This window comes from Pan paniscus, chromosome 1 (genome assembly GCF_029289425.2).
Source record: "Pan paniscus chromosome 1, NHGRI_mPanPan1-v2.0_pri, whole genome shotgun sequence".
Taxonomy (NCBI): Eukaryota; Metazoa; Chordata; class Mammalia; order Primates; family Hominidae; genus Pan; species Pan paniscus.
In genome coordinates, this window is record NC_073249.2 from 70,423,323 (window position 1) to 70,435,918 (window position 12,596).

Below are 12,596 nucleotides of genomic sequence, written 5' to 3' on the forward strand. Positions count from 1 at the left end.
TCTAGAGCTAGACTCTAGGTTCAAATCCCTGCTATGTATTAATTAAGTACTCTGTGCTTTAGTTTCCTAATCTGTAACATGCGGATAGTTACAGTTATCTGTCTCATAGGATCACTGTTTGGTTTAAATGAATTCATCATGTAGAGCACTCAGCAAGTGTTGGCTATGTTGTTTTATTAGTCAGTATTTTTTTTTTTTTTTTTTTTTTTTGGAGACAGGGTCTCTGTTGCCCAGGCTGGAGTGCAGTGGCATGATCTTGGCTCACTACAACCTCTGCCTCCCAGGTTCAAGTGATTCTCATGCCTCAGTCTCCTGAGCAGCTGGGACGACAGGCGGACGACAGGCGTGCACGACCACGTCCAGCTAATTGTTGTATTTTTGATAGAGATGGGGTTTCACCCTGTTGGCCAGGCTGGTCTCAAACAACTGACCTCAAGTGATCCACCCGCCTCGCCCTCCCAAAGTGCTGAGATTACAGGTATGAGCCACCACACCTGACCTTATTAGTCAGTCTTTTTTTTTTTTTTGGAGACAGAGTCTCTCTCTGGAGTGCAGTGGCATGATCTCTGCTCACTGCAACCCCCGCCTCCTAGGTTCAAGCGATCCTCATGCCTCAGCCTCCTGAGTAGCAGCGATTACAGACGCCCGCCACCACGCCCGGCTAAATTTTGTATTTTTAGTAGAGACAAATGGTTAAATAACCATGTTGGCCAGGCTAATCTTGAACTCATGACCTCAGGTGTTCCACCTGCCTCAGCTTTCCAAAGTGCTGGGATTACAGGCGTGAGCCACTGTGCCCGGCATTAGTGTTAAAAGAGGTATGCATGTATGTTATAATTTATACGTAAAGACAAAGAAATCCCCATCCTCCTTCAAATGGTTAAGTAACTTTCCCAATGTAACACACAGCCAATAGAAAGTGGCACCAGGGTGTGAACTCAAGCATATTTGCCGCAGTCCATTTTCACCATTGAACTATACTGAGTAGATGTTTGCATTAAAAGAAAATAGCACATACTTACTTCGCTCTATGGTTGTTTTTCTCTCCTTCAAGAACAGAAAAGGTTGTGAGAGCGCACCCACCATTATCTAATGATGCTGACTTTTCAATGAGATTGGTCACAAAATCATCAAAGTGACTGCCAACTTCCTTCATAAAAAATGGCTTCAATTCCTAGAATTTTAAAACAAAGAAAAAGATGGGGAACTAATACATGCTTGTGAGTCATTAGCATTTCTCTAAAGGGCTCCCTTAAACAGAGCTGGATCAAAAGAAAGACATAGTGAGTTCGCAGGAGTAAAAGCAAAAAATCAATTCCTGTATCTGACTTGAAGTTTCAGAAACAGCTACCTAAAAGGCAACATAGTGATTTATACCCTTTTAAAATGTATACCCCTTGTAAGCATAAAACAAAATACCTCAGCCTCCCAAGTAGCTAGGATCACAGGTGTGCGCCACCACTGCCGGCAAATATTTTATTTTTTGTAGAGATAGGGTCTCCCTATGTTGCCCAAGCTGAACTCTAGGGCTCAAGCAATCCTCCCGCCTCAGCTTCCCAAAATGTTAGAATTACAGGCAGGCGGCACTGTGCCTTATCCACACGTTATAATTACCATGATTCTAAGTTCTCTTTTTTTCTTTCTTTTTTTTTTTTTTTGAGATGGAGTTTTCCTCTTGTTGCCTAGGCTGGAGTGCAATGGCACGATCTCGGCTCACCGCAACCTCCGCCTCCTGGGTTCAAGTGATTCTCCTGCCTCAGATTCCCGAGTAGCTGGGATTACAGGCATGCACCACCACACCTGGCTAATTTTGTATTTTTCGTAGAGACGGGGTTTCTCCATGTTGGTCAGGTTGGTCTCCAACTCCCAACCTCAGGTGATCCGCCCACCTCGGCCTCCCAAAGTGCTGGGATTACAGGCACGAGCCACCGCACCTGGCCCAGTATTGTAAATTTCTTTCACAATCTCCCTCATCTATGACCCCAACCTCTGACACCTCAGACGGTACAGAATGTTACTTATAAGGTAACTATTTTAATATGATCAATTCATGTATTTTCTTTTCTTGAAGTAACATTCATATGTGAGTAGTTTAGGTATCCATATGCGAGACAAAATAACAAACCACAAAAAAAGCCATATTTACTCATTTCTGCTTGCCAACACAATTTCACAAAGTTCTTGACTCTATGATGATACACAGCTTTCCAAATACTTTTAAGACAAAATAAAACACACACTCCCCCCACATATCTTGCCTAAGTCACTATATTCCTTGAAGATAATAACCTTGCCTTTTCCTATAAATGACAGTTAGTAATTACACTTCTATAATCTATAACCAAATATACTCTTACACCAAACCTTAACATATTCTACTCTAATATAACTTCTAACTTCTAAACAAACGTAACATAATTTTACATATGCGAAACCCCCACCACCTATACATAAACAGTAGACTAAAATACAGTGCCAGAAAAGGCTAACAAAACCTCTCTAAAAGACTACTCCCAGACAGCAGGCTCTGTCTACAATTCTCAATAAGACTTCTAAATACAATAACTTTAATTCTTAAAAAGCTTTTCTTTAGTTGACAATCACAGCGACTATGAAGGGGCTCAAGAATAGACTGCCCAGGGTCATCTGGAGCATTGCAAGGAACTGCAGCCTTGGTATAGCACAGGCCCCTTGAGCCCCTCTGGCTCCGCCATGGTTGCAGCCGACTGGGTGAGCTTCTGACCTCCCATTTGGTTGACAGTCCTGAATATTATTCAGCTAGCTGCTTTCACCACTTGACAAAAAATGAGTTCTTCCTTGAAACTTTTTTTTTTTTTTTTTGAGACGGAGTTTCACTCTTATTGCCCAGGCTAGAGGGCAACGGCATGATATTAGCTCACCGCAACCTCCACCTCCCAGGTTCAAGCAATTCTCTTGCCTTAGCCTCCCAAGTAGCTAGGATTATAGGTATGCACCACCACACCCAGCCCATTTTGTACTTTTAGTAGAGATGAGGTTTCTCCATGGTGGTCAGGCTGGTCTCAAACCTCAGGTGATTCGCCCGCCTCGGCCTCCCAAAGTGCTGGGATTACAGATGTGAGCCACCGTGCACCGCCTGAAACTTTTACCTTTTTAGAGATGTGGTCTCACTATGTTGGCCAGACTGGTCTTGAACTCCTGGCCTCAAGTGATCCGCCCACCTCAGCCTCCCAAAGTGCTGGGATTACAGGTGTGAGCCACTGTGCCCAGCCAAGACTTTTTTTTTTTTTTTTTAGAAGAGGAATATCCTAGTTAAAAGATACTATGAAGAAAAAGATATGTGAGGCTGTCTGATTGGCCAGGTTGTACAGGTGTTTTCCCTTTCAATTTGATTCTATAAATGAAGCTCGGCAGGATAGAAACTATTACACATGGATAACGGTCTGGAACTGAAAACACACAGGATAGCACCTGACACAGTTGTCACTCTCCAGGTATTCATTGTTCCAACCTCTCCCCCTCAGTCTGAGCTAACCTATGAGGAACAATAAAACAATGTACAATAAAAATTGTAATTTAAGCAAATCCTATCATTTAGTCCTTTTATTGTTAAAAGGTAACTAAACCTACCACATTCCTTTACATGGCATTATAATTACATGCCTAATGTTCATTTCCTAATGCCCTTCTCCTCTTTCTCTGAGGAATTAAAGTTGATAGAAGGTGCTGCCACTGGGGCACAAGGAAGAAAGAACTCTGCTCTGTGGACGCTTACATTTCCTGAATCTCCTCCTTTCACAGATCCTAGCAGTGATGACAATAACGAGTAACTGCTTATTATTGTTACTCCCTTTGTAAGAGGGAATATTAAGAAATACAGTACAAGAAACAGTCCACTTCTGCCTTCTGACTTCTATCACATGAAACTTGTTAATTAGAACTCAGTATGTGATCACTAATAAATCTGAATAATGTCTGGTATCAGTAACCTGAAAATAATGTTGAGGTTATAGTCTTTCTAATTTGCTTATCTTTTCAATCTCGTATCTACTGATATTAATTTCATGCAGCCAGTGGACTCTGACAGCCCTAGCACCATGACAGATGGATGGAGAGAAGGAAGGAAGGGAGAAGCGGCAGAAGGGAGGAGGCAGTTAAGTAGAAACTAAAAAAGGTGCTTTTTTAGGTAATCTAGTAAACTACATTTTTAGAGCTTAAGGAAACCTTTTGTATTAAATAAGCAGCTGAATTAGATAACCTCTAAGATTCCAAGAACAGGGATCAACCATGATACAAAGACCCTATGGTTGGAACACATAGTTAAAGGAACAAATGATAATGATCAGAGATAAGGCTGGAAAAGCAAGTAGGGACTAGATCATGGACCTTTAAGCCATTTTAAGAATTTTTTATCCTAAAGACATCTGGAAGCCAATGACATTTTAAGCACAAGATTTGTAAACATGTTCAGATTTGCATCTTAGAAAGATAACTCTTCTACCTAAAAAGGCTTCCAGGCAGAGATTACTTTGGACTGAGTATTACAATGAAAAAAGGTCAGGGTCATTTATGGGTAAATAACTCTTTCAAAGGTACAGAGACATAAAACAATCTTAAAGTATGCTGAAAGAAAAAAACAAAGTAAACCAATCAGTAAATAATAATATTTTCAGTGTCTCAAAAAAAAAGTAGGTCCCTTGATCACAATTTCTTCATAAATGGTTTTAAAGAACATTAACTCCACAAGGTCATATATTGCTAGTCTAAAAATTATTTCTTCCTCTGATTTGCTGCCTGTCTTTGCACAGAGAATCTTTTAATCTTGGTGGCATGGTACCAGAAACCTGACCTTTCTGAGCAAAACAAGTAACACAATGGAACAGGTAATACAGTGCTTAGGACTTACACTAAATTGACTCCTCAGAAAGGTCTCCTGATAATTCACTCTAAAGTTCTTTCTATTCTCTCTTACTGAATCTCATTCTTTTCCTTCATTGCATTTACTTGAAATTCTATATATTCAAGTGTATATGCTTTTTGGCATCTCACTGTCTGCCCCCCACCCAACTGATTTTAAACGATGTATCTTTTTGTTAACTGATAATTTTGTATTTTTAGTAGAGACGGGGTTTCACAGTGTTGCCCAGGCTGGTCTCGAACTCCTGGCCTCAAATGATCTGCCTGCCTTGGCCTCCCAAAGTGCTGGGTTTACAGGCGTGAGCCACTGTGCCTGGCCAAAGAACATTTTTAAGGTATCTAATTAAGTCACTGTTCCCCTTGCTCATGCATTTTGCATATAGTGTTCTCAGTTAGCATGAGAACAGAAAACACAACTTCTTTAAAATCCCAGCACTTAATGTAGTACCTGATAGACAAAGAAACCAAGTAGGCATTCATTAAATTGAACTGCTAAACATTCGAGGGCAACAGGACAGGTACCTGTCTACCTTTTGTAAGTGATGAAATCATAAAGCACAATAAACTGACTTTCGCAAAATTATTCAAAATAGACTAGAGATTCTTACACTTGTGCATTTAAATGAGAAAAGGCAGAAAGGAAAATATCAGAAAAATGTATAGTCACACTTGCATAGCAAAAAGGTGAAATTTGACCAGTAGATTGGGACAGCAAAGAAAAATGGACAGCCATAGTAGAAACTGTTATTTGTCAACCCTATCAGTGCTACCCCCTTTCTTAGTACTAGAATCCCTGATTTCTATCTGGGCACATGACTGCTTAGAGTAAATAAGTTTCCCAGTCTCTCTTTGCACCTAGGTAGCCAATGAGATACAGGTGGAAATGGTTTGTCAAAGTCCACAGAAAATTTCCTTAACAGACACAGATACCTGTTCCTTACCCCCACTCCTTTCCTTCCCTCAATTTGGCCACTTGGAACTCAGACGAAATGACTAGAGCCATTTGGGCAACGAGAAGGACCACAGCCTATGAATGTGAAACTGCCTTTGCAAAGACTACGACAGTGAGAAACGTCTACCATGTCTGACTCCATCATGCTTCTAGCCTCACAGGCTGGCCATCCTTGCTCATTCCTGAGCAGAGGCCAATCTAACTCTGGGAGAAATTCATAGTTCAACTTTGATGTAAATAGTCCCTCCCCAAAATTGACCCCCTTCCTTGTTGGGAACTGAAACCACCTTTGTAAGACTAAAGAAAGGCCACAAGATTAGGATTATGGGAGGGACCTGAATTCTGCTAAAACGTAGGCACAGCTTGCCTTTCTATAATAGTTTACTGTACCTAAAGTCACAAGATTTGTGACTTCCCCAACCGCTCCTATGGAGAACATCACTATTATAGAACCTAAGATTGGTCTTCTGAGATGTTTTTCTGATCTTTGAATTCTGGCGACTGACCAGCTTGCCCCCTAAACCCATGACTGGTCCTGTGACCCCCACCCAGAGGCTGACTCTGCGCATGAGAACTGTCTTCCACACCCTTATGATTTCAACCCCAACTAATCAGCAGCATCCACTCCCTAGGTCCCCTGCCTGCCAACTTACCATAAAAACCCTAGCCTCTGAGTTCTCAGCAGCTGGTGTGTATAATAAACTCCTGTCCTTCCACTTGGCTAGCTTTGCATTAAACTCCTTCTCTACTGCTTTACCACTGTCTCAGTCCATTGGTTTTGTCTGTGCAGAGGGTAAGAAGAACCCAACAGGCAATTACAAATGGTGAGGCAGGGAACTGGAAGGAACCAAACCAGGGTCCTTAAGGACCATGGAGCCAGTATCAGCTATGGACCTGCTAACTCTGAACTGTTGACATGAGAAAAAGAAATTACTAATCTTGTATAAGCCCCTATTATTTTGTTCACTATTACAGCAAAACCCAATCTTAACTTACACAATAATCACAGGATTTCTGGGCAGAAAATACTTAAGACTTGTCTCTCCAGCAGTCGGCCAGTAAATCAATAGATAAACACTATCCAAAAACTTCTTTTTTTTTTTTTTTTTGAGATGAAGTCTTGCTCTGTTACCCAGGCTGGAGTGCAGTGGTGTGATCTCAGCTCACTGCAACCTCCACCTCCTGGGTTCAAATGATTCTCCTGCTTCCAGAGTACTTGGGACTACAGGTGTATACCACCAGACCCGCCTAATTTTTTTTGTATTTTTAGTAAAGATGGGGTTTCACCATGTTGGTCAGGCTGTTCTCGAACTCATGTGATCCGCCAGCCTCAACCTCTCAAAGTGCTGGGATTACAGGAGTGAGCTACCATGACTGGACCAAAAACTTATTTAGAAGGCGTTACTTGAATGACTGAAAAAACATGGTGAGAAACTCTTATTTTCAGACATGACACTTGAGTCTTTTTTTTAATTTATTTTTTTGAGACAGAGTTTCATTCTTGTCTTCCAGGCTGGAGCGCAATGCCATGATCTCGGCTCACTGCAACCTCTGCCTCCTGGGTTCAAGCGATTCTCCTGCCTCAGCCTCCCTAGTAGCTAGGATTATAGGCATGTGTCACCACACCCAGCTAATTTTTGTATCCTGACTCTTACTCATCAGTTTGATCATTTAATGGCTGGACAATAGCATAAGGTACTGATGTGAAAAAACAATATTTGAAATGCTATATAAGAAGCAAACAGAATATGTTGCAACAATTTTTTTTTTTTTTTTTTGAAGACAAAGTCTGGCTCTATCACCCAGGCTGGAGTGCAGTGGCGCCATCTCAGCTCATTGCAACCTCCACCTGCTGGGCTCAAATGATCTTCCCACCTCAGCCTCCCGAGTAGCAGTACTACTCGGGCACGCACAATCATGCCCAGCAAATTTTTTGTATTTTTTGTAGACACAGGGTTTTGCCATGTTGTCCAGGCTGGTCTCGAATTCATGAACTCAACTGATCTGCCTACCTTGGCCTCCCAAAGTGCTGCGATTACAGGTATGAGCCAATGCGCCTGGCCCAAAAATGTATTTTTAAGAAGGAGAAATAGAAAGTAATTTTTTTCATCCTTTTAATATTCACATGAGACCTAACATTCCCTCTATAAAGTTGTGTACATTAATAAAAGTTTGACAAATACCAATTAGTAAAGACATTCCCTTTGCCCTTCTTAACATATTCATTTTTCTCTGAAAACTATTCTCAGAGCCAAGGACAGGCATGTAATGTCCAGGCCAGGGCTGTACTATATGACCTTGTCCTTCTGGCCAAAATTCAATTCTCTGTCTTATAATAAATCTGAGGTTCTGAGCTTTGAAAGAAAGTGAGTGGGAACTTTATTATATTGAAATATCTAAAGTATCTAAACTCTTCCTACTAAAATCCTTACTCTTTCCAGAGCTTGAATGTTCATCTTCTCCTAAGATTCTGTGAGATATATTAATATCATTTGAATATATTTTCTTTTATGTCTAAATAAACCAAAGTAGGCTTCTGTTATTTGCAACCAAAAGAAATAGCTTAACATAATGTTAAAGCAAAGCTAGGCCAGGGATGGTGGATCCCTCCTGTAATCCCAGCACTTTGGGAGGCCAAGGCGGGAGGATTATTACTTGAGCTGAGGAGTTTGAGACCAGACTGGGCAACATAGTGAGACCTTGTTTCTATTAAAAACAACAACAACAAAAGCAAAGGTAATTTAATTGTTAATGTAAGTTGGTTGGGACTTAATCATATGAATCTCCCTTGGACTGTTCTAGATCTTTTAAGTCTTGTTACAACACAATTCTAAGGATTTCAAAAGGTCATAACTCAGAGTTACACAAGTTTGTATGACCCCACTGGCATTAGATAAAAAATACATACTGAAAACCTTTTTTAACAAGCATGTTAGACCTCGAGGCGACCTTAAGAGATTCAGTCAGTTCAAACCACTAATTTCAACACACTCATGTTATCACTTCCCTCACTCCTCTTCCCTTTAGACTAAAAGGTTTGCTCAATGCTTGACGAACTTCTTCACACTTTTCCTTACTTAATAAGAGCTCCTCTATCTACACATCAAACTTTTCACAGAGTTCTTTGTTGGTTGCCCAATTTGGCAAATAAAAAATATAGGACACTATATTTAAATTTAAATTTCAGATAAATAACGTTTTAGTCTGTCTCAAATATTGCATGATTACTAAAAAAGTATTCATTGTTTATCAGAAATTCAAATTTGACTGGACGTACTGTATTTTACCTGACAACTCTAGTTCTGTGGAGCTGAAACAGCTGCCGGATGAGATTTATCTACTACCTATACAATAACAAGCAGTGAATTCTGAAAAAGTTTTCGTCAGCTACACAATTATGACGTAAACCTTTAGAGCTAAAAGGGACCTTGGAGACAACTAGTGCAATGCTCTCACTTTAAAGATCAAGGAAAGATGAAGTGACGACTGGGAGGAACATGACACAAATTATAAATGACCGGAAAGATTCCTAACTTGCATTTAAAAAAAATTATTTGTAAAAACCCACAAGAGGAATTAGTATGTGAAAAAACAAGCCAAGTTCATGGCTCTGAACAATGTTCACATACCTATCATCTCAAGTCCTTCCATGTTAGTAAATGTCAACCAATAAAGCTAAGCAACAACTAAAAAAAGTGACCAATTAGAGATCTCTTATAAATGGGATGATTTAAGTAAGTAAGATTGTGTATATAAAGCACCTAGTATAAAAGCTTAGCCTGTAAGAGGACTTCTAAATGTAGTTCCCTTCTCCTACTGGCTCATCTGTTTCCTCGGTCTAGAATACTAAAATATTACAATAGCTCCCTGTCTATTCTCACTGTCTCCAAACTCTATATGCCATCCTGAACTTTCAGATCAGAACAGTAGTCCTACTATATCTTGTTCAAAAACATTGCAATTGGCTGGGTGCGGTGGCTCATGCCTGTAATCCCTGCACTTTGGGAGGCCGAGGTGGGGGGGATCATTTGAGGCCAGGAGTTCCAAAACCAGTCTGGCCAACATGGTGAAACCCCACCTCTACTAAAAATACAAAAATTAGCCGGGCATGGTGGCACATGCCTGTAATCCCAGCTGCTGGGGAGGGTTAGGCAGGAGAATCACTTGAACCCGGGAGGCAGAGGTTGCAGTGATCAGAGATCGTGCCACTGCACTCCAGCCTGGGCGACACAGTGAAACTCTGTCTCAAAAAAAAAAAAAAAGAAAGAAAAGAAATTACAATTAATAAACAATGGTAAAATATTCAATCTCATTAGACAGCAAATAATTGACAATTTTAAAACTTCTAAGTCAAATCACCTAAAGTTCACCAAATGGCATGTGATGACTCATTCAGAACAATGCACAGTCTAATACATATAGAGTATATAGTAGGGGTATAAACTAAGTAGTTAGGAATATAGAGTAGCGAGGACATCATTTCAACTGCAATGTTCAGAAAACTGTAGAAGCAGCAAGATTTGACCTAGAATTTGAAGGATATACATTATTTTGATTTGTGAATGGAGAAAGAGGAAATTTCAGATAGAAAGAGCTACATGAAGGAGGGCATAAAAGTCAAGAAAAAATGCTTTATAATCTAGCCTCAATTTTTCAACTTTTTCTTGCCATTGTGCCCCAATAGAGACACAGATGTCCATCAAGTGCCCTAAAATATGTACGGTGTAAGTTTTCTAACACCATTACCTTTGTTCAGGCCAATACTTCCCTTAACATCAGGGAACAAGTCTTGCACAACTCTGCAACCCTTATGTCACCTGCACAATACACATATTAATACGAGCTAAACCAGGGTCCACCATTCTTTCAGCTTTTCCCTTATTTCATTCATTACTTTCTCCTTCTAATCCTCCTAAGTGACCAAGCTAAAAGATTTCATAATTTTATTAATATATAAAGCAGACAAGTACAATATTCTTTAAAAAGTTTTAACTTAAATCCTTGGAACATCCCCCCTTCATCCTGCCACCACTTTCTACCCCTTTCCCCCAAAACCTCTACTTTCCACCCCAAACTCCCTTTCGCCTTTGGGTTTGTGATTCTGTATGGGAAAGGTTCTCCTCCCACTTTAGGTTTTCAAATAGAGGAATGATAGCAGAGACAGACTTACTTTTCACCTATTTCAAACTTGCCCTCACAAATAGAACATAATATGTTTTTGTGTTCTTGATAAGAAGGGGAGGAGCAAAAGAGGACAAAAGAAGAATTGAAAAACGAATAACAAAAATGTAGGTATCCTGCCTGACTAGAGAAATAAAAAGGGTCAGAAACACTCTAGTAAACCACAAAAACAAAACTTATTTTAGGCCGAGCGTGGTAGCTCACGCCTGTAATCCCAGAACTTTGGGAGGCCGAGGCGGGCAGCTCATGAGGTCAGGAGATTGAGACCATCCTGGCTAACACGGTGAAACCCTGTCTCTACCAAAAAATACAAAAAAAATTAGCCGGGCATGGTGGTGGGCACCTGTAGTCCCAAATACTCGGGAGGCTGATGCAGGAGAATGGTGTGAACCCGGGAGGCGGAGCTTGCAGTGAGCCGAGATCGCGCCACTGCACTCCAGCCTGGGCAACAGAGCGAGACTGTCTCAAAAAAAAAAAAAAAAAAAAGTTAGTCACTAAACTTGCAAGAATAGATGTTTAAAACTAGCACGTGCCAGCCAGGCGTGGTGGCTCACGCCTGTAATCCCAGCACTTTGGGAGGCCAAGGCAGGAGGATCACGAGGTCAGGAGATTGAGACCATCCTGGCTAATGCAGTGAAACCCCATGTCTACTAAAAATTACAAAAAATTAGCCAGGCGTGGTGGCATGTGCCTGTAGTCTCAGCTACTCAGGAGGCTGAGGCAGGAGAATTCCTTGAACCCAGGAGGCGGAGGTTGCAGTGAGCTGAGATCGTGGCACTGCACTCTAGCCTGGGCAACAGACTCTGTCTCAAAAACAAACAAACAAAAAAACTAGCATGTGTCTATACGTTAAATATTGTTATTTTCTTAGCCAAAATTATAAATTAGTCATCAGATAAAAAGTTGCATAACAAATCCTTAAACAAGCTCTTATGATGGAGAAACAAAGCACTAATTGGAAAAGACATTCATCAGAAATGATCTTCATCACTGTAGTGCTGGAGGCTTACAAAGGTAACTTAATGGAATCAGGAAAAATAAAGTTTAACACCCTATTAACTAGGAGTCTATACCCACAATTTCAAGTGCAGTAAATACATCTTTTGAGTACCACTTTATAAAGCAGTACCATAAGGAATTACATTGTAGTCATCACAAATATGCCTACAGGATGATGGAAGGAGAACAGGGTAGATCTCTTAATGTTAAGCAAATATGTTCTTTAATAAATTTTCTGTGACAGCATCATCCTTGGACTCAAACAGTACTGATTTCCAACACATTAGATGAAAGTACAAATACTATGCCCCTGGCCTTGGATGATAACTGAAAAACTAGGTCTGATAATAACAAAGACATTGACATCAAAGTGAGTATAAATAATCTGGCATACATTTCATGAAATATGATTACAAAAATATTTCTAAATCTAGATTATTCTATAAATGCATATGTACATACATACATGCATGTAACTAAACAAATAAAACAGGGCTACTTCATCTTCATCACCGGATGTTTATATAGTCAAACTGGCCAACAAATTTTGGAAGTGATCTTCTCCTTG

The 12,596-nt window shown here is 40.3% G+C and overlaps 1 protein-coding gene across 2 annotated transcripts in view; it reads right to left on the reverse strand.

Moving 5' to 3' along the window:
- Positions 1-12,596, reverse strand: part of SOAT1 (sterol O-acyltransferase 1) — a 60,817-nt gene that overhangs the window by 17,852 nt on the left and 30,369 nt on the right. For both annotated transcript variants that reach the window (XM_003824706.5, XM_055111051.2), the window contains exon 4: positions 1,023-1,174. In XM_003824706.5, coding sequence (XP_003824754.1) covers positions 1,023-1,174 — 152 coding nt within the window. The remainder of the gene's footprint in view (positions 1-1,022; positions 1,175-12,596) is intronic.